This window comes from Brassica napus, chromosome C7 (assembly GCF_020379485.1).
Source record: "Brassica napus cultivar Da-Ae chromosome C7, Da-Ae, whole genome shotgun sequence".
Classification (NCBI taxonomy): Eukaryota; Viridiplantae; Streptophyta; class Magnoliopsida; order Brassicales; family Brassicaceae; genus Brassica; species Brassica napus.
The window spans coordinates 19,068,061-19,091,774 of record NC_063450.1 but is presented as its reverse complement, the minus strand read 5'-3'; the positions used below and the strand labels follow the sequence as shown (position 1 = coordinate 19,091,774).

General features: G+C 38.1%; 1 protein-coding gene and 1 non-coding gene across 2 annotated transcripts; both read right to left on the bottom strand.

Moving 5' to 3' along the window:
* Nucleotides 1-3,299: 3,299 nt before the first annotated feature.
* Nucleotides 3,300-3,407, bottom strand: LOC125590940. Its single transcript, XR_007326937.1, has one exon. It is a non-coding gene; the product is annotated as a small nucleolar RNA R71 (small nucleolar RNA).
* Nucleotides 3,408-20,437: 17,030 nt separating this feature from the next.
* LOC106421487 (transcription factor bHLH34) lies at nt 20,438-22,274 on the bottom strand. Its single transcript, XM_013862328.3, has 5 exons — nt 21,990-22,274; nt 21,392-21,832; nt 21,203-21,268; nt 20,958-21,120; nt 20,438-20,868 (listed from the first exon to the last, which is right to left on the bottom strand). The coding sequence occupies exons 1-5, from the start codon at nt 22,046-22,048 to the stop codon at nt 20,611-20,613; spliced, it is 987 nt and encodes a 328-aa protein (XP_013717782.1). The 5' UTR covers nt 22,049-22,274; the 3' UTR covers nt 20,438-20,610.
* Between the last annotated feature and the right edge of the window lie 1,440 nt (nt 22,275-23,714).

The window sequence follows — 23,714 nt, the reverse complement described above, 5'->3', positions numbered from 1 at the left end:
TTCCCTTATCGTTTTGTATTGTGCAGAATGTTCTGTCACTTAAGAACGATAAAGCAATGGAGGAGAAGAAATTTCGTCACCATTCTAGATGTAAATCTCTTTCCCTTACGCATCTTTGTTTCACTGATGATTTGATGATGTTTGTGGAAGGGACTAAAGAGTCCATAAAAGGAGCTCTGATATGCTCTAAATTAGGAAAGGATTACTCAATCGGACTTAAGGGATATGAACTCGCCAAAAGAGAGAACTGATGGATTGAACGGTGACACAAGAGGGGCAAAAAGTCTCTTGGTACTACCAGACTTCAGTTGTTGCTTGATATGACGCACAAGTCCACCAAAAGAAGGGTTTCAATACAATGCTTGATATGACTCACAAGTCCAACGAAATAGAGATTTGTTTACTCGAAGATAACCTAACCAAGAAACAAAAAGTGTTCTACAAAGAACAAAGAGATAAACTCAAATAATAGGGAAAAATGAATGCTTTATTTCGTCGCACATAGGTCCTATATATAGGATTACAAGTTGTAGAAATCCAAAGAAGAATGTGCTAAAAACAAGACATTGAAAATATAAACAAAGACTTAACTAAATAAAGTCTTTGACTGAAACTTTGACTGCCTCTTGATATAGCCACGACCATGAATTTGAAAAGTGAAGAATATGCTCCTGATATGGGCCAAGATATGTCTCTTTAAGGCCTGATCGAAATCCATCTTTTTTCCTTAGCCAATTTTTATATGTTTCTCCATTTGGCCCAAACAAGTCTGTTTTTTATTCTTTTTTTGTAAACCATCAATCCCAAGACTTTTTTGGACATTTAGAACATGAATAATCACCTTTTGCATGATTGAATTGGTCGTTGGTTCATCAGAAAGAAGGTTAGCCATTTCCACCTTCTCGGGTGGTCTTAATTCGCGAGAACTGAAGATCACCTGATTTGTAATGGCATAACTGTCACATATGAACTCCGTTTGATCTGATTCTTCTTCGAGGAGCTCTATAATTGAGTTGAGAACGTTCTACAAGTGATTTCATGCGTAGAAGTGATATACCATGGATTTGACCCATTTTCATCCATGGTATATAAGTGTTTTACAATCTATATATTATATATTCTATCTTATTAGGTATGTTTTCATGTTCAGCAGTATCTTGGAGTAAAGTGATGATTATGGAGCATTTCGGAACTTAAAAGAGATTTCATCCCAGCTGACCATTAGAGGTCGATACGAAGAAGAAGCAATCATTCGATGCACATCCAGTGCCGTCGTCGATCGATACAGAAGAGAAGCCTCGACGATTGAAAATTATGATCGTTCGATGTACATCCTGTACCATCGATCGATGTCGAGACGCGAGATGCGCGACTTGGTTCCAGCCGACTTTAAACCCAAAGCTTCACCAAATTACAAGATTACCCCTGACGAGTTTTTAACCTAATAGTTATATACTTGCCTAAGTGTTAGGAGGCAAAGAGAGCTTTTAGCCACCATTGTATTCTTACTTTCAGCAAGAGAGAGATAGAGAGTTTTAGGAGAGAAAATCATAGAGAGATTTGTGATTGGAACTCCATTGATTCATCTATTCTATTCTATGCAGTTTTTGTCTAAATTTTGTGTCATGAATTGCTTAGCTATGTCTGAGTAGTTTACTTGTTAGATTCAGGGTTCAAATAGGTTAGAGGGATGAGCCCCAACTATAGATTTGCTGAGTTGTGATGTTCATTGATTGATTATTCTTAATGCTTGTTTTAGCCTTGCTAACTAGAACATGAACCTAGAAATTTACATGTGTCATGCATCCTTGATCATCCTATACTGAATCTAATCTGTCATGCTAGGACTGCTAGAGAGATCTAACCACTGATCTAGGAGACTAGTGAGCATTATCAACCCGCGCCTAGGGCTTAGCTAGAAGCTATCGATCGATATTGTGTTCTGACAATCGATCAATATTGTGAAAAGTGTATCGATCGATATCCATATAGGATCATCGATCGACACTTTCTTGTGATCAAAAGACGACAGTTGAGATCCAAGATCTAGTTAGTTAACCAGTGAAACATTGCCATCGCTGATCACTGTGATTAAGGAGTTGAGCTCTAATATATCATGCATGAAACTGTTAGGTATCTATAGGATTATAATCTCTAACACCTGAATAGAAGCCATGCATCTAATATCTTCCAATAAAGTTACACCCCGAATCATCTTGTTAGTCGAGCAATAGACTTGCTCAATTAGGATTGCTATTTACTTTTAAACCATAAAACAACAAACACCTATAATTAATAACCTGACTAGATTTAATAGGGTCCCTAGCTTCTTGTGGATTCGATCCCCAAGTATTGCAACTGAACATCTTATTTGAGAGAGTATTTCACCCCTTAGGATAATTTAAGTGGTATCAAATTTGGCGCCGTTGCCGGGGAGCTTTGATCGCCATTAGATTTAGTGTTATTGATTCTTATTCTTTTCTCTACCCCCATTCTGACACAAAATTTTTTCTTGTCTTTTCAGGTGCATGCCCAGCAGTACCAGAAGCAACAAGGACAAACACCTGCTATTCTCAGAAGATCCTGCTCACTTAGAACGCACGCTCTGGAAAGACCAACGTTCCATATCGCTCGACGCAGCAGCTTTCACGTCGACTGATTCTCGCACGCAACCGTCGACTGACACCCGACCTTCATCGTCGACCGATCTACATCATTCGACATTGATCGATACTACCCGTGTACATCGATCGATCATCATTCGCGAAACATGGTTTCGATTGTTATTCTCAGACAGGACGAGAATGGAAACCTGTATGACCAGGATGGTCATCTGCGTAATGCAACAGGTCAGAAACTAGACGCTCAGGGGAATGTAATCCTGATACTGATGCTACAGGAGCTACTCAACCTGTAGAAGAGGATGCTCGACCAAGGGCACTGGCTGACTACAATCGTCCAGATGAGTACTACGCCAACAGATCAGCTATTTGACTTACAGAGATTCAAAAGCAGAATTTCGAGCTGAAGCCTCAGTACTACACACTCGTGTCGCAGATACCCTACTCTGGGTTACCGCACGAGCATCCTATGGACCATCTGGAGAGGTTCAAAGATCTTATCGCTGCTATTCGTATGGATGGAGTCCCCGAGGACTGCCTATTGTGCAAGCTCTTCAAGTATTCTCTGACTGGAGAAGCCATGCACTGGCTTAAGCAGCTACCCACAGGATCTCTAACATCCTGGGCCGATATCAAGAATGCTTTCTTGCGAAACTTCTTCGATGAGGCACGCGCTAGAGACTTGAGGAGCAAAATCGCTACATTCGCGCAGGAGACTGGAGAATCTTTCAAAGATGCGTGGATCAGATTAAAGTTCTTCTAGGGAGACTGTCCACACCACGGATTCAACGAAGTGCAACTGCTGAGCACTTTCTTCAGAGGTATCGCCTTGAGGTATCAGATGGCTCTTGATACAGCTAGCGAGGAAAACTTCAACACCAGGTATTAAACTTCCCCATGCACTTTCTGACACAGGAGCATCAGTCAGCATACTACCTAAGGTTATGGCAGACCAACTGGGTCTGAAAATAGAGCCCTAATCAGAATCTTTCACCTTCGTGGACCTTTCAGAAAGAAGCTCAGGAGGCATCATAAGAGACCTTGAGGTACAGATTGGTAATGCCCTTGTCCCAGTAGATTTTCATGTCCTAGACATCAAACTTAACTGGAACTCTTCACTTCTGCTTGGAAGAGCTTTCCTGGCTACAGTAGGAGCTGTATGTGACATGAACACCAACAGATTGTGTCTGACACTGATAGATCCAGACTTCCACTATGACCCAGTTCGATTTGTGAGACAACATGTCAACCTCGTGGAGCTTGGAAATGATCTTGGCTACATTGCAGCATGCCATTGTGGAGCAGAGTACGAAACAGAGTATTCAGAATCAATCGACACTCACACTGCATCATCGATCGATTCCAATGAGTCACCGACGACCGATGAACACTATCCCACGTCGCTCGACGGGAAGCATCCGGTTGACCACTTCACGTTACCAGATCAGTGTTATCCAAACTTTGTCTTTCAACAACCCAACAAAAGAAGACGTGATGACTATTCCATAGGCAGTTGGGCAGACAGTGGATTCCATGAAAGTTTTGCAGTAGAGACTATAATTCCTTCATCCAATGAGGATCCTACTGAGGAGTACAATGAGGATTACTGGAAGGAAATAGCTATAGAGATTGCTATGCAGGATGATAGATATTCAAGCCATTCCTTCAACAACACGTCTCCACCATCGATCGACAGAGTCTACTCAGCCTCGGTCGATACCCACCCTCATCCAGCGAAACGATCTTATGCATCGATCGATACCACACCTGGTACATCGATCGATATTAAAGCCGCCGTTTTAAAAAAAGAGAAAGGGAATATTCCAATCCCAAGTAGGTTTACCAACACCTATATAAGGAGTTTTGCACCCCAGATAACTTATCACGACACCGAAGCAGAAAAGATGAATGCTCTCACTAACCAATCAGAAGGAACATCAAGGAAGAGCATTCGATCCAAAAACCCTAATTCAGCAGACAAACGTCTACCATCGATCGATACTCCAGTATCAACATCGGTCAATTCTCATTCTAAACCTAAACTTTCTTTATTTACTAAGAAGAATATGAGTATTGATTACGGTTTTCTAAATCCTGATGAATTTGGTATTTTCAGGGACCCAGATGGATATGCAAGAGCTATGGATGGAAGGATTCTACAAGTATCCAGAGAGGACATAGCATACATTCTTCAGGTGGCCAATGGACAAGAAAACTTGTTTATGCAGCAACGCAGCATTCCAGACAACATTCCAGCTGTTCCAGACGAATATCCAAGGGCCGACACAACAGAAGTTGGTTCACACCAATCGTGCCGACCAGTTGGCCAAGCATCGATCGATAAGGTTGCTATTACATCGTTAGACAGGGTAACACCAATGTCGCTCGACAAGGCACCTTCACCATCGATCGACAAACGTTATGAATTTGGACATCGCGCTTATGACATCTATGGAGCCAGAAAGTTCAAATGGGAACAGAAGGACGAATATGGTGTCTACAGAGATGCGTCTGGATATGCAAGGAGCGTAGCTGGTGAGATGATCCCTGTTACCAAGGACAACAACAGAAAAATTCTGGAGAGAGCATCCCTATTTGAAGAGTCACTTATGTCTTCCAGAACATGCCACTTCTTTCACACCTACAAAACTGGCACCAGAGATCTACACCAAGGATGAGATTAATGAGATGGTGACTGGTATTTGTGGAGCTCAGGAAAAGCTAGGAGATGAACTCAATACATTGGTAGATGACACTTATCAGCCTTTGGACAGAGGTTGCAATGGGCTTTTCAGAAGTATGGCAGAGATGAGGACAGAGATTGAGAGTATGCAGCACAACCTTGAGAAAGAAGCTACGACATCACCATCAATCGACGCCAGCAAAGCAACATCGATAGACGTCAAGCCACAGACATCCCAGAATCCTGCAGAACCGGAAAGTTTGGCAGAGAAGAAGGATGAACGGGAGATCGCATACACCAACACAGGGATTAACGATGTATACACTCTCAAAAACAACGTGTACTGGTTAAGCACGAGAATTGATCTGCTGCAGCAAGATTTGGACACCATTCGCAAGAAGGATCCACAACCAGCCACATCGATCGATATCTGCACCATCACATCGATCGACAGCAAGTTCGCAGCCATGGAAGATAGGTTACAAACCTACGAGGATATGCACAACCGTTTCACCTCACCTATCATGCGATACTTGGACACCTTGTCTACACAGATGATGAATGTCCAGAGAGACATTGGCAAGCTTAATGATCAACATGATTTTCAGGAAGAAAGTTCAACATCGATCCACATACATCCCAGAATCCTGCAGAACCGGAAAATTTGGCAGAGAAGAAGGATGAATGGGAGATCGCATACACCAACACAGGGATTAACGATGTATACACTCTCAAAAACAACGTGTACTGGTTAAGCACGAGAATTGATCTGCTACAGCAAGATTTGGACACCATTCGCAAGAAGGATCCATAACCAGCCACATCGATCGATATCTGCACCATCACATCGATCGACAGCAAGTTCGCAGCCATGGAAGATAGGTTACAAACCTAAGAGGATATGCACGACCGTTTGACCTCACCTATCATGCGATACTTGGACACCTTGTCTACACAGATGATGAATGTCGAGAGGGACATTGGCAAGCTTAATGATCAACATGATTTTCAGGAAGAAGGTTCAACATCGATCGATAGGTTCCGTAAGGCATCGCTCGATGCCAAGAAACCTACATAACAGCTTCCCTACACAACAGCAGAAGTTGATCAGATCACATCAAAGCTTTACACAGCTCTAGACACCATGGAGGAACGACTTGAGAAGCGTTGTGATCACATCTACTTTCCATTCGACGTCAGACTCGGTGGACTGGATAACCAAGCAGAGTGGTTACAGAAGGAAGTCAAAGCCATTCAGAGGTAACTCGCATCTCAACACCAGACATCAGCATCGATCACCAGAAAACGCTCCAAATTGATCGACAGTAAGGCACCAGCAACCGATAAACACTTGGTCGCATCGATCGATACCACGTCTACAACAGACGACGAGCAGCTGATACAAAACAAAATGGAGTCAATGCATGAGGAACTGAATGAGCTATCATCATACGCCTACGACAAGATAGGATGGCATCAGTTCAGCATTGAAAACATCCAAGAAAGGATACAGAACATCTCAAATGCAATACAGAAGATGGATGAGAGATGGACCAGAAATGATGAGGCCACAAGAAGTTTAATTGCAGCTTGGTCCGAATGTGCAGAGATGAGGTGGATGCTTGTTTCCCAACAAGTAGCTGTCTTTCCACCAATTAGCCATATACCTCCACAGTCAAGCTAAATGACTATAACAAAGCGCTGAGTGGGAGGCAACCCACTATTAGGTAATTTTAATTGGTTTTCTTAGTTACTAGTATTTACTTTCGTTTTCATTCTTTCAGATTTATTGCAAGACCCAAGTAGGATGATTACCAACATATCGACCGTGGACGAGACGTCGACATCGATCGACCTACAAACACATACGATGATCGATGCGTATCGATGCATATCGATCGATTCCCACTCCGGTCATGTTTATCTTCCTAACTTGTTACATTGAGTACTTATGATTTATTTCCACCATAACTCCGACTGTGTTACACTGGGACAGTGTAATTTAAGTCTGGGGGAGGTTTACTGATATTATTTATTCTGATTCTTATAAAAGGATTATAATAAAGTTATGCTTAGCTGTGTGAAAGGGACTATGATCTTATTATTGATTTATACTTGAATGTCTAACCACTCTTTAGCACCATTCTAGATTTACTGATTGCAGATAGTACTAAAGATGCTAAAGTGGATCAATGTCAACTATACACACTTGCATTGATTGTTTGAAGGAACCAAAGCTGACCTCCAACATTAAACCTGACATAATCGCTTGTCTTGGGGCTTGGTATACATGGGATTTGATTCTTCAGACAAGTCTGGAAGGTAACGCCTTGTGTAGATTCATTTATCACATTTTCTCTCTCTATTTTCGACCCTAGAATAGTTAGTGATATTATCTAAAAAAAAAAAACCAAAATTTATTACTTAATTAGGACTTAGGATCTAGTTAGGAGGAGTCTGAACAGGACTTGGTGGCTAAAACCATTAAGGCTTGATTCATAAAGATTCCAATAAAAGAATTCGAACGGGACTTGGAGGCGGCAATCTTCAAGGCTCGCTTCACAAAAAATTCTTGGATATAGGTCAAACAGAAGTGAACAGGGCTTGGTGGCAACCACCATTAAGTCTTGATTCATGGAAGCCTGTCCAATCTTTGTCACTGATCCTGCAATGGAAGCAGACTTTAACTCAAGAGAGAAATTAGAGAGAGAGAAATTAGGAACTAACTTTTACCTGCAGTTCCAGATACTTGTCTGAAAATCCTTGCATCCTGTGATCGATACTCCCAAGGTAAAGCATGCACTTTTATATTTATGCTAATAAATGAGGTTAGTAGAGAGGAATGTCGGACATGATTTGCTGAGTTGTAGACTAGTTGAATTTGGTTGCTAAGTTAGGATATTGCATAATGTGCTTTTGTTATTAGGACTTTTTAGATGTGGTTTGCGAAATTGTAGAGGTGATGATTTCTATGTTTTAAATCTGTGAGTCCCTGCTGTTTTCAAACCTCTTTCAGAGAGACTGTCTGTTTGTCTTGCTTGAGGACAAGCAAAAGGGTAAGTCTGGGGGAGCTGATATACCATGGATTTGACCCATTTTCATCCATGGTATATAAGTGTTTTAATATCTATATATTATATATTATATTCTATTAGGTATGTTTTCAGGTTCAGTAGTATCTTGGAGTAAAGTGATGATTATGGAGCATTTAGGAGCTTAAAAGAGATTTCATCTGAGCTGGCCATTAGAGGTCGATACGAAGAAGAAGCAATCGTACGATGCACATCCAGTGCCGTCGATCGATACAGAAAAGAAGCCTCGACGATTGAAAATTATGATCGATCGATGTACATCCTGTACCATCGATCAATGTCGAGACGCGAGATGCGCGACTTGGTTCCAGCCGACTTTAAACCCAAGGCTTCACCAAATTACAAGATTACCCCTGACGAGTTTTTAACCTAATAGTTATATACTTGCCTAAGTGTTAGGAGGCAAAGAGAGCTTTTAGCCACCATTGTATTCTTACTTTCAGCAAGAGAGAGAGAGAGAGAGTTTTAGGAGGAAAATCATAGAGAGATTTGTGATTGGAACTCTTTTGATTCATCTATTCTATTATATGCAGTTTTTATCTATATTTTGTGTCATGAATTGCTTAGCTATGTCTGAGTAGTTTACTTGTTAGATTCAGGGTTCAAATAGGTTAGAGGGATTAGCCCCAACTATAGATTTGCTGAGTTGTGATGTTCATTGATTGATTGTTCTTAATGCTTGTTTTAACCTTGCTAACTAGAACATGAACCTAGGAATTTGCATTTGTCAAGCATCCTTGATCATCCTGTCCTGAATCTAATCTGTCATGCTAGGACTGCTAGAGAGAGTTAACCGCTGATCTAGGAGACTAGTGAGCATTATCAACCCGCACCTAGGGCTTAGCTAGAAGCTATCGGTCGATATTGTCTTCTGACAATCGATCGATATTGCTAAAGGTGTATCAATCGATATCCATATAGGATCATCGATCGACATTTTCTTGTGATCAAAAGACGACAGTTGAGATCCAAGATCTAGTTAGTTAACCAGTGTAACATTGCCATCGCTGATCACTGTGATTAAGGAGTTGAGCTCTAATATATCATGCATACAACTGTTAGGCATCTATAGGATTATAATCTCTAACACCTAAATTGAAACCATGCATCTAATATCTTCCAATAAAGTTACACCCCCAATCATCTTGTTAGTCAAGCAATAGACTTGCTCAATTAGGATTGCTATTTACTTTTAAACCATAAAACAACAAACACCTAGAATTAATAACCTGACTAGATTTAATAGGTTCCCTATATCCTTGTGGATTTGATCCCAAAGTACTGCAACTGAACCTCTTATTTGAGAGTGTAATTCACTCCTTAGGGTAATTTGAGTGGTATCAAGAAGCCTCGTGGTTTAGAAGATATGAGTCAAACAATGAACATATATATTTACTGCTTCCCATGATCAAGCCATGCATGTCTGTTTTGTCCGGTGCGCTACCCAATGGCACATCAAGCTCTCTCCCTCTTTGATGAATTTGAATGCTGGTCAAGCCTGAGCATAAGCTTAGAAAAGTATACTGTGTGTATGGCTGGTATTCTGGAACACTCGCATTGTCTGATCTGACAAATTTTCCATTTACTGAAGGCAAGTTCTCGGTACGATATCTCAGGCCGCCTTTGATGACGAAGGAATTGACAAAGCAGGATTACCTTCCTTTGACAGAGAAGATTAGGGCTCATATTAGTACTTCGACGAGTCGGCTTCTGTCATACGCATGCAGGTTACAACTTCCCAAATTGGTGATAATGAGCATAGTTAACTTGTGGGCTTCTGTATATCGGTCACGTGGACAATGCATACAAAATTGAACAACTGTGCTCTGCATTTCTCTAGACAGGACTGGATTTAAAGTCTACAGGGGCCAAATTAGCGTGGAGTATGGTCTGTACACGGAAGGAAGAGGGAGGTCTGGGCTTGAGATCATTAAAGGAGGTGAATGTGGTCAATGGTCTTAAGCTCTTTGGGGTCAATGGGTAAAACATAACTTAAATAAAAAGAAGAATTTTTTGGAAATTGGTGGTTATGGATGTGCAAGAAGATTTTGAAGCTGAGAGGCATCGCAAAAAAATACCACATGAAGAAGATTGGGAATGGTAAACAAACACACTTCCTTTTGGAATAAAAAATGGTCTGAGATGGGATTGTTTTCCAATCTACTTGGAGAGAGGGGAATCATTAATTTGGGTATCAGGACAGAAGCGTCAGTAAAGGAAGCTCTGAAACAACAGCGAAGAAGACGTAGACACAGAAAAACTCACTACTCAACGTCATTGAAGAGGAACTGAACACGTTACGGGAGAAAGTGAACAACTCTCATGGGGAGCACGACATTCATCTCTGGAAGCATCATTCTGACTATTAGAATAGATATTCTCTTAATATTATGTTAGTTCATATATGCTAAATACCATAATGCATAGGGAACCCTAAACCGATGTATCCTATATATACAGAGCTAATGAATCATTCTCCGTCAAGGAGCTTTACCAAATAACATGGTATCAGAGCTAACAAAGTTTTGGTAAACCCTAATCGATCCTCTTCTCGTTCTTTTCTTCTTCTTCCTCTCTTCTCGTTCTCTTCTACTCCTACTCCTAAAGTATGATGTCTGATGTCGCTCCTACCACAGACAGGCCCTATGGGATCGCACAGATCAGGGCTTACATACCGGTTCAGCTAGATCTCAATAAGCTGAAATATGACGTATGGCCTGAGTTGTTTGAAACTCATTGCACCAGCTTCGGCGTCATGGGACACCTCGATGGATCATTGGCACCCACCTCACCCGAAGATACTCAATGGAAAGAACGTAACGGGCTCGTAAAGATGTGGATCTATGGCACTGTGTCAGAACAACTCCTCGACACAATCCTCAAAACCAAGGCCACCGCTTGTGATCTCTAGTTAACGCTAGAGAACCTTTTCAGAGACAACAAAGAAGCTTAGTCAATTCAATACGGCAATGAACTTCGCACACTTACGATAGGTGACATGGATATCACGGCTTATACCCATAAAGTCAAGACTCTCTCCGATCTGTTGGCAAATCTTGACTCTCCGGTCAACGAACGCGCCTTGGTGATCTACATGCTCAACGGCTTATCTGACAAGTTTTAGAATATCACTAACGTCATTCAACATCAGACCCCGTTTCCATCATTCACGAAGGCTTGCTCCATGCTGTTAATGGAAGAAAAACGCCTGGAGAAACATGTCAAGGCGACTCCTCAAGAAGGCAGCATCCAAACGTCTTGTACGCCAACAACGCACCACAACAACATCGCTCTTCCCAACAGTACCATGGAAATAACTCAAACTGCAACTATAACGGCAAGAGTCGTGGTCGTGGAGGACGACACAACCGTGGTCGAGGACGTCACAACAATAACCATTGGAACAACTATCAGTCACCGTATCCTCAATGGTCATACAATCAACCTCCTTGGATGTACCAAGCACCATATGTAGCTCCGCCAGCTTATCCACCACCATCGTATCACCAGCAGCACCCAATGTACCATCAAGCGCCACCATATGGAGGATCTTCAACACACTCTAACAGTGTTCTTGATCCTCATCCCCAACGCCATCAAGGAGAAGCTAACTATGTGCATCACCTCTCGTCCGCACCTACAGACAACAGCTCTGCTTATCTCCACACTGCGCTCCCTGCTGCATTTAGCACAATGAGTTTACAAGATCCAACAGACAACGCTTGGTACATGGACTCTGGCGCATCAAATCACATAGCAGCTCAAGCAGGTATGCTATGTTCCCTTTTTAATAAGAGCATTTATCCCTCTGTTCAGGTTGGTAATGGATCCTCTGCCCTTGTAACCCATACTGGCCACCACAATACCCACAAACTCCCGAACCCTACACCTCCATAATGTCCTTGTGTGTCCTGACATTATAAAGAATCTGGTCTCGGTTCGTCGTTTTGTTACTGATAACTTTTGCTCAATTGAGTTTGATCCATTTGGTTTTTGTGTTAAGGACCTTCGAACTCAGAGCAAAATACTCCGATGTGACAGCACAGGCCCTCTCTACTCCATCACTCCACCTGAAATACAACCGCAAGCTCTTACCGTTTCTGCTTCTCCGAGAACAACATGGCACCGCCGTCTTGGTCACCCAAATATGTCTGCTATTTCATCTCTTTCATCTTCTGGTTTTATCTCTATTAATAAGACTGACATGACAAAATTGTGTCATGCATGTCAGCTTGGGAAACACGTTCGTCTTCCTTTTCAAAAATCAAATTCAGTTGTTTTAAAACCTTTTGAATTGATACACTCAGATTTATGGACAAGTCCGGTTTCTAGCACTGGTGGAATAAAGTACTATCTGATTTTCCTTGATGATTACAGTCATTTCGTTTGGGTCTATCCGTTGCAGAAAAAGAGTGAAGTCTTTAGCCGCTATCTACACTTCACAGCTCTCGTTCGAACTCATTTTCATCGAGAGATTGCCTCACTGCAATGCGATAATGGCAAATAATATGACAATAGACAACTTCGAGATTATCTGGCAACAACCGGAACAAAATTTTGCTTCTCATGTCCATACACATCCCAGAAAAATGGCAAAGCGGAACGGATGCTACGAACCCTCAACAATCTCGTTAGAACGCCCCTCTTTCAAGCTCACATGCCACTTGCATATTGGGTTGAAGCACTGCACACCGCTGCTCATCTTCTCAACATCCTACCGTCTACTGCAATCAACAAAGAGATACCATTCACAAGACTCTTCCAACAACGACCACGGTATGATCATCTATGGGTCTTCGGCTGTCTTTGTTATCCTAACCTTCTTCCCACCACAAAACACAAGCTTGCGCCTCGCTTGACTCGTTGCGTCCTCCTTGGATACCCGACCGACCACAGAGGCTACTGCTGTCTTGATCTCAGTACTAGGAAGATCATCCTTTCCAGACATGTAGTGTTCGATGAGACCATTTTCCCTTTCTCTACTCCGTCAGATCAGCCTCAGCCAAAACCAAAACCATCTCAACTAAACCCGTTGCCGATACCTATATCAAAACCAGCCGCACCAAACTTCCCACCACAACCACAACCAACGGAACCGAGCCCACCTACCGAACCAAAAAACCTTTCCATCCCACAACCACAACCTCAAAATCCAGCTGGCAGAACCCACTCCATGACCACTTGTAGCCGTCGTGGTATCACCAAACCAAAAACCAGACTATGTCTTCATACCACCACACGTAGTAGTTATGGTATTAGTAAACCTAAAACTCGTGCTTGTCTTCACACAACCACCATCTCACCTTTACCTTTTTCCCATATACAAGCGGCTAGGGATCCTAATTGGAACCCAGCAATGGGAGTTGAATATAATGCTCTTATTGAAACTGGAACGTGGTCATTAGTACCACGGCCCAAGTCTGCTAATGTGGTTCGTTCTATGTGGATTTACAGGCACAAGTTTGATGCATCAGGAAAGCTGGTTCGCTACAAGGCTCGCCTCGTCGCAAACGGAAAATCGCAACAGCAAGGACTTGACTGTGGAGAGACGTTTAGCCCTGTGGTAAAACCAGCCACAATACGTGCAGTCCTTGGTATTGAAACAGCGAAGAACTGGCCTCTTCATCAGTTAGACGTCAAGAACGCTTTTCTGCATGGTGATCTAGAGGAAACGGTCTACATGCATCAGCCTCCAGGATTTCAAGATCCAACCAAACCTGACCACGTATGCCTCCTACATCGGTCTCTTTACGGGCTCAAACAGGCACCGCGAGCGTGGTACAACCGGTTTGCCACATTTGCTAAGCGCATCGGCTTCATTCAGAGCATCTCCGATTCCTCTTTGTTCATTCTAAGCAAAGGAAAAGATATGGCATATCTGTTACTATACGTTGATGACATTGTCTTGACCGCTTCCTCTTCAGCTCTTCACAGCTCGATCATTGCATCATTACATCGCGAGTTCGACATGACAGACCGCGGACCACTACATCACTTCCTTGGCATATCAGTGTCTCGCAATGCACATGGCTTGTTCCTCAATCAGCAAAACTATGCAGCCGACATACTACACCGAGCGAATATGACCAACTGCAACTCGTGTGCTACACCAGTGGACACCAAGTCCAAACTTCCTGAAGCAATAGGTACGCCTGTTGCAGACCCAACTCTCTATCGCTCTCTTGCGGGTGTTCTCCAGTATCTTATTTTCACCCGCCCCGACATCTCTTATGCTGTCCAACAAGTCTGTCTCTTCATGCATGATCCTCATGACAGCCATCTCCAAGCTCTAAAGCGTATCCTCCGATACATCAAAGGAAAAATCTTCCACGGCCTACAACTCTACAAGAACTCACACTTCAACCTTGTCGCTTACACAGACGCGGATTGGGCAGGTTGTCCCACAACTCGTCGCTCAACATCTGGCTTCTGCATCTTTCTCGGTAATAACTTGGTCTCCTGTTCCTCCAAAAGACAGAACACAGTGTCTCGATCCAGTGCTGAGGCCGAATACAGAGGTGTGGCTAATGTAGTTGCTGAGTTAGCCTGGCTACGCAATCTCTTCCTTGAAATGCGACTGCCTATACAAAAGGCTTCTGTTGTTTTCTGCGACAATGTCAGTGCAGTGTATCTCTTCAGCAATCCCGTTCAACATCACCGCACCAAGCATGTTGAGATCGACATATATTTTGTGAGAGAACGAGTTGTGCTTGGCCTTATCCGGGTTCTCCACGTCCCCTCCTCCCATCAATATGCGGACATCTTCACTAAAGGATTACCTACGTCACTCTTTGAAGAATTTCGCAACAGTCTGAGCATTCGGAAACCTATAGCTCCGACTGCGGAGGAGTATTAGAATAGATATTCTCTCAATATTACGTTATTCCATATATGGTAAATACCATAATGTATAGAGAACTCTAAACCGATGTATCCTATATATACAGAGCTAATGAATCATTCTCCGTCAAGGAGCTTTACCAAATAACACTGACTTCGAAAAAAAATTCTCTATTAAGGAAACTTGGTATCAAATAAGAGACGAGAAACCGCAATGCACATGGTCACTGGGTGTTTGGTTCTTGAAAGCAACTCCGAAATACTCATTTGTCTTCTGGCTCGCAAATCTGGACAAACTTTCAACAATGGATAGAGTGTCGAAATGAAGTACTGGTGTGGACGACATTTGTGTACTCTGTAACAACGCAGCTGAAACCCGTTATCACCTCTTTTCTGATCGCTCCTTCTCGGTGCAGTTATGGAAGAATCATTTCAGGAGTTATGCAAGGCTATTATACATCAGATTGGAACACTCTTCAGTTGATACTTATAGACAAGCGAGTGGAAACTAAGAAGCTCTTTTGTATTAAATATTCTTTCCAGTGTGCGATACACTCTATTTGGAAAGAGAGAAACAAGAGAATACATGGTGAACCTCCGATGCGACTGCAATCTACATAAAATAATTAATAAAAGCATCAGGAACAAGTTAAGTTTAGAGAGCACTAAGGGAGGGAAGCGCTAAGTTAAGTTTATTAACTATATATATTATCTATTTATTTATTTTTTAAAAATCACAACAATATATTATCTAAAATGATTATATACAAAATATAATAGTATAACTAACCTTAAGTTTTAGTGCTATTTACAAAATATCTATTTGAAAACTTTGAAATTTTAATATTTCATTAAAGATGCTAATGAGAAATCAATTTTAATTGTAAATTTATTTATGTTTTAATTATAAAAAAATATGTTAAGAAAATATAAATATCTGACAAAAATTTCAACTTTTAAATAAAATAATGCATTAGTTTAGTCACAAAAAATCAAAACTCATATAATTTTCCAAGCTAACAAATAGTTGTTGTTTTTTTTTTGCCAATTTTTTCTTGACCAAAGATACAATTTAAAAAAAAAAGAGAAATTCCTTAAACTATCACATTCTTAATACCACTTTTAATACCACTTTTTAGGTTTATCTTAACCATATTTACTTTTAATTTTAAAAAGGTATATAGACACTTATAACAAATATGGTTAACTAATCTAGAGTTAAGATTTAGATTTGAGGGATGGGTTTTGGACGGTGAAATTTTGAATTTTAAAATATAAATAAAAATACTTAAAATTTATTTATTTTTAAATAGTTTTAAACAGGATTTTCGAATTTCAACATAAAACTTTGAAAACAAATTCAAAAAAAAATTATGAAAATTTTGAAAATTTGAATATAAAAACGTATAATTCAAAAACTATACAAAATTTATTTTTATTATTTATTATGTATTTGAATGATTATTTATATCCCCTATGTATTAATCGAGAATCATTTAAAAAATTGTAACCTTAAGTTTGCACTAATTCAAAAGAGACCTTTCTTATGTGTCACCTAATTAGGATGTCATTTTAGCTTACGTGGCATCTTAAGAATCAATTGAAAAAATGTCGGTCCAAATTCAATTATAGGAAACATTATACTAACCCAAAATATAATAAGCGTATATTATTTCCTTAAATAAAAGCTACGAAATTACCTAATATGATTAACATATATATAGCAATTAATGACTATAATAATAAGGATTTGATAACATTTTTTCATCCTTCTTCATTTTTCGTTTAATTTTATTTTATTAAAAAAATTAAACAATCACATTAACTATATAATAAAAAATTATTTTTTTCTTATATGTTATATTTTCATTTTTTTTAAATGACTTTAAATTACAAAAATGAGGAAACTTTATATGTTATATTTTTTTTAAAACGATTTTAAATTAAAAAAAATGAAGAAACCTTATATGTTATATTTTTCTTATATGTTATATTTTTAATTTTTTTTAAACTTTAAATTATAAAATTGTAAGTTTTCCTTACGCATGCGACTAAAAGCATTAAAATGACATGTATCAATTCGATGGTTGATCTGAAATTTTTCAAAACCATATGGAATATAAGGGTCAAAATAATTCAAATGTGGAAATAGTTTTGTTCATTTTTTTCAAGAATGTGTTTGATGGAAAAAAAAATAAGGTTTTTGTGTCATAATTTGTTTAATGTCCAATCCGATCAACCCATGATATATTAATTATAGTTTAGTTCCATAATTTTTAATAATTAAAATTAATCATGAAATTATATCGAAAAAAAATTATATAATAACAACAAAAAACATTGTATATGTATAAATAAAATTATCAAATATATAAAAAAAATTATCGATAATATATACAAATAAACTCACCATACGCAATGCGCATGTCTTATCCTAGTATTATATAAAGTAAGAGTAGAATGGTTTTTGTCTCTTTAATGAAACATCATGTTTTATGTATTTTGAAAATGGTAAAAAGTGAGTTAAATGCTGAATCCCCCTACAAAAAATAAGGTAACCCCTCGCCCCCACACACCCCCACCACCACCCCCCCCCCCCCCCCCCCCCCCCCCCCCCCCCCCCACCCCCAAACTTGTGTTATAGATTTAATGTAAATCAAAATTAACATAAGAATCAGACAAGTGGAATAGAAATTGATGTAATTATCACCTATGAAAACGGGGTGCAATTCTTTTTATTTATTTTTTGTCAACTCATTTTGATTGTAGGTCTAAATGTTAAATTATAGTAGTTATGCAACATATTAGAAAGTGCTAATACAACTAGGTAATAACCCACACCACGCAAGATATTTTATAAATATTTTAAATATTTTCTTAAAAACATAATTTTTAAAATGATAACAAAACATATGTAAAATATATTTTTATGATTTGATTAAAATGAAATTATAAATATATTTTTTTATCAGTTTAAGTATAATACATATTTAAATTTTGAAATCAAATTATTTACATATTTAATATGGTATATAGTTTAATTTAAATGATATTAAAATAGAAATATATTTTAATATACATATCTATTAAATGAAATTTCATAATCATATGATATTTTATGATCGTTTGTATCTTGTTATAACAAAAATTTAGCCATTGACCACATAAATTTTCAATGCGAAAGTTTAATTTTTTTTAATTTATATTCATTTTGAAAAAATGAAAATGAATAAAAATCTAAATTTTAATTGTTTAATAGTTTAATTTATTTTCATTATATAAATTAAAAAGAAGAAGATACGCAAATTGTTATCAAATGTTTATTATTTAAAATTATTAACTGTCATATATATTTTAGTCATATTAGATAATTATGTAGCTTTTATTTAAAGAAAGAAAGATGAATATTTTTATAGATTACTAATTAATTTTATGGTTAGTTTAATAAAATTATAATATATGTTTATAAGCACCAACCTATTATAAGAATAATGGGTTAAACCATTAGGCTCGTATATAAGAAATTATCATTGGCACATGGCATCTTTTGGAATTATTGGTAAAATTTCTTCTCAACTGGAACAAAATTAATCCAATAAACGTCAAGCAAATATGTGAAACAAATTTAACAAATTCTTCGTCTGGTATTTTCACCTCAAAATAAGATTTAACTATACTGATTACGCCCTAAATAGCATCATCCCTTAATAAAAAAACATTCGCCTTATATCTATCTATCCTACAAACCCATTAAAAAGAGAATATATTATATCTTTGAACTTTTTGCTAAGTAACTAATTTTAAATAATACATAAATTTAAAATCACTTTGTAGAATTTCTATCTTTTGTTTTTTCATGCTAATGAAGGTTTGTATAAAATATGAACTCTTAAACATTCTTAATTAACAAATTGACATCATATAATGATTTTCAAGTATGTCTGATTAACAAGCTAAGACCAAACGTTCCTGACCAATGGATTTGAATCTCATCATCTTAGCTTACAAAGAAGAGTAAACAACTCTTTTAGTATGTACAGCGATTGCACTTATAATGCTTTTATATAATTGTTCCAAAATCTGAGATTCACAAGTCTAGTGTCATTATTTGACTAGTGATAGTGACAAATATTCTTGCAATCCTATTTGCTGCAATAAGAAATCATAAAAAAACAAAGAAAAATTATTTCACAAAACAATAACTCAATAAACAAACTTCAAGATTACTTAGGACAATAATTGATGTTCCTGATCGATGTTCCCCATTCTTGTTCACTAATCGATGTTCTTGATCATCAACAATCATCAATGAATCTTCTTATGAATGGTGGTGGTGTGTCAACAAGTAACCTGAGTTGTGATGTTTGTAACTCTGCAACCAATTCGTTGAATCATCAGAGGTGAAAATGAGACAGCGACAAATTTGAGGCTAAGCCAGTAGAGACCAATTTGGGAAGTGGAGAAGACATTACGTACTTTAATTACATTGTGGATAACTGTAAATAAAATCTTTCAGTTGCGAAGAATTATAACATAAGACATAAAAGTCTGTGAGGTTCACAACAAAGCAACCGAAGCTCTTGTTGGGAATAAAATCTGTAGATTTTGCCAACAATGTAGCAGGTGAAAGATATTTACCTTGTTTTCTTTTGCTAAAATATGATTAGGTCTTAACAAGTTTGGATCTTTTGATTTCTAGGTTTTATCTTCTTTCCCAGTTTGATAAGGGAAAGAAAAGCTGTAGGTGTGGATTAGATTACAAAGGATATTACTTCCAAGGTTGTAGCTCAGGGGAGTTTTCTTAACAATGACAGCAATGATAAGACTAAGCTATCTTCTTCTGACCATGCTACTACAACCAATCTATAAAAGAGAACTTTGGAATTTCCTTCATGCGAGAGAACCAGTAGCATAGCAGTAAACCATCTCCTTCGGATTCATATTCATGCGCTCAGGACACTTCATCTTATAGCTTATCTCTACAACTATTCACCTCGTCACCAACGGTTGCATCTTCAGGAAAGTACTATTCTTCTGCAGCCATGAATCCCGTTGAGGGTAGACCGCCACCATAACCCCCGGTCACTCTGGAGTTATTCCCAATGCAGACATCTCCTGAAACCATGAGATCTAACTATGGCAAAATTCTAGTCCCAGAAATAGTAGTTTGACATTGATTAATGACAATCGTTAGACGACAAAAAAAAAAATTCTCAGATTTTATTCAAAAATAGAACCTAAGAACAAGCTAAACAAGAACCATAACATTCTCTATCCCCCAATAAGTAACTGCAAAACTGATAACAAAAAATCATCTGCATGAAACCAAAAATTCCAAAGTGATTTTCATAGTATGATGCCAACATAGAGAAGATCAAGCAGCAAAAGAGCAGTTTTGCTGATCTTGAGACGTATCACGCTGCGAGGGTGGCAGTAAGTATGGCATCATTGGCATGTTTGGATAGTAACCGTAACTCGCGTAAACGGCCATTTTGTTTTGATGGAAAGCTGCTGGATGAGAAGGCAAGAACCCAGGTGATGGAACCGTTGTCATAGATTTCAACTGTTGCTCCATCTTCTCTTTATCAGCCTTCAGCACCAGCTTCTCTTCCCTTAGCTCATTCTTCTCCGCCTATTCCATACAGTTAAAACGGGAAATCAAATAATTCTCTCATAGTTTCATTAGCATAAGGGATCTTTAGGATAAAGTGAGAAACCAACCTTGAGAGACTTGATCTCTTCTAGAAGCTTCTGGTTGGTTTCTTTAAGCTCATGAGCTTCACCTCTGAGCTGGTTTACGACCCGGATTGCATCATCTATTATAGCTGGTTTATCCGTCTTTGGAGTTCTTGTAGGTTCCAGAAAAGAGCTCAAATCCATGAACCTGAAGAAAGAAAAAAAAAACAAGTTCTTCTCTATCAGAGACTGCAGATAATATGTAAAACACAAGCATTAGGCAAACTTACTTGTCATTTAGCATCTCCCTTCTCTTTTTCTCACGAGAGGCTTTGGTTCCTGGTCCAGTTCGTCCCCTGTTCATACGTAATCAGATTCAGACAAAACGGATACTTAAATTTGCTCTATAGATAACATAAGAACGAGACCACACAACAAGATCACAAGCAGAGGATTCAGATACTTAAAGGTTCTTTTACCTCTTTCTTGAGCATTCTTCCTCCAACTCTTCCTTAACACCTCCAACAGATGATGAAGAATTGATTTCCACTACACCGCAGCAAACTTGCTCCCGTTGCGTCTCCACACGAGGCACTGAATCGTTGTTTCTCCCTCTAAAGCTACAGACTTGATGTGGCTCTTGCTGCAAAAGTCCACTATACGATGATGTCCCCAAATCCAATTGTGATGATCCAAATCCAATGGAGTGTCCACCAAAAGCTGCTAAACCGTTGTTTTCACCAGTAAAGCTACAGACTTGAGGAAGGTTTCCACTAAAAGAACCGAACTGATCTCCAATGTTGTTGTTGCATACTTGTTCTTGCTCTGGCTGCAGATTCACACCAGATGATGACCCGAAATCCTGAAAGAGGTTGCCCTGTTCTGTCTGTATAAATGCGTAAGGATCTTCACCTCCATTGCTGCATAATCAAAGAGCAAAATCTCCATCAAACCAATGACCAACAACAGATTAAGAAACATATTTGTCTATGCAATTGGTTTGAAAGTGGGAAACTTTAAGAGACCCAACGCATCACAATTGAACAATCAAAATTGAATATGAAAAAAAGGAGGAACCTTTGATCGAAGCAAAGGGCAGCGAAGAAATCGTCGTCGTCTTCGTTTGATTGATACATTAGAGATTCAATGCACAATTTGAGTATCTGCAAATAGTCAGGAGAGACGCACAACAAAACTGTATCCCCTGAACAGATGATACTGTGTATGTGTAGAGAAATATAAATCAGAAAAATCTGAAGTGACGTGTAAATATTCTGACTTTTTTTGCCAGAACAATATTTTTTATAAAAATAAATTCAATCTTTTTCGGAAATTTTCAGCCAATCGTATCCTTTGGGATAAGAAAAAACATATCGAATTTTAAAGATACTTTGTTTTATTTATATGAGAAGACAACACAATAGAATAATTTAGTTTTATTAAATTGAAAAAAAAAAAAATATATATATATATATATATATGAGGGGCTTTTGTAAAGCCACGCATTAACCAAATGATATTTGGTTGGGTCAGGACGTAAGAGAATCGTTCAGTCTTGGAATGCTTTATTCAAAAAGGTGTAATATCATTAGGCCCGGGACGGATCGGCTATCCGGACAATTTTAAAGTATCCGGATCCGGATCCTTATCCAGCGGATCCATAATTTTACTATCCTTATCCGGATCCGGAGTTCTCGGATATCTGGGTATCAGATATCCTTCTAAAAATTGTAATATCCGGTGGATATCCGGATCCGGATTTAGATCTTTAAAATAAATAAAAAATAATATTAATATATATATATATATAAAATATTAAAAATAATTTAAAAAAAAATATATATAATGTTTTTAATTATTTCTATGTATAATATTATAAAATTTATATATACTATTATAAAAATGAAAATATATAAAATAAAATTAATTTATTTTATATATAGATATTACTATTTTTGAAATAATTATTAATAAAACTTACGGATCCGGATATCCGGACTAAAAAATTGAGATATCCGGATCCGGATCCGGCTTTGACGGATCCAACATTTTACTATCCGGATCTGGATTTGACCCCTCCGAATATCCAGATTTTCGGATCGGATCCGGATCAAATCTCGGATCAAATCCGGATCTCGGATAAAAGTCCCCGGCCTAAATAGCATTACGTTTTGATGTATAGGTTGGTCCGATTTTCTTTCTACGCTATTTGAGTTTTATTCTTTTCAATTTGGTTTATACATTTGATTCTCTTTTTCCTAATTCATTTGATGTACTTTTGTGAAAGTGCATTATCGTTTTTGTTTCAATACGGTCAACGTAACAATTATCATCATTCAACACCAACTTAATCACACTTGTGATATGTGTTACAAAAAAAATCACTGTTGATAGTCTTTTTAAAGAAAAACTGGAAATAAGACTATATCGGATGAACCATTCAACCAATAAATTAACCATATAAAAAATGGTTATCACCTTAATTTTATTTCCCCAAATGATGAATTATGTGTCTGTTAAGTCATTTATTAGGCAATTCTACTTCAGATGTTTCTGGTTTAAAATATTAAACACATTCATATATTTTATATTTTCAGATCGCTAAGTTTAGTTTTTTTAATCATTTCGAATTCTAAACTAAACCATTTCAAACATAATATCAAATTTATAGATTATGTTTCCAACCAATTAGGTTATCATGGAATTTTCGCTGTATTATTTTGCCTCATTTAACTCAGGATTGGTTTGTGCTAATCTTGTTTGTGCTATCCACTATAGGAGGACACGGCTGTTGGTGTTTTG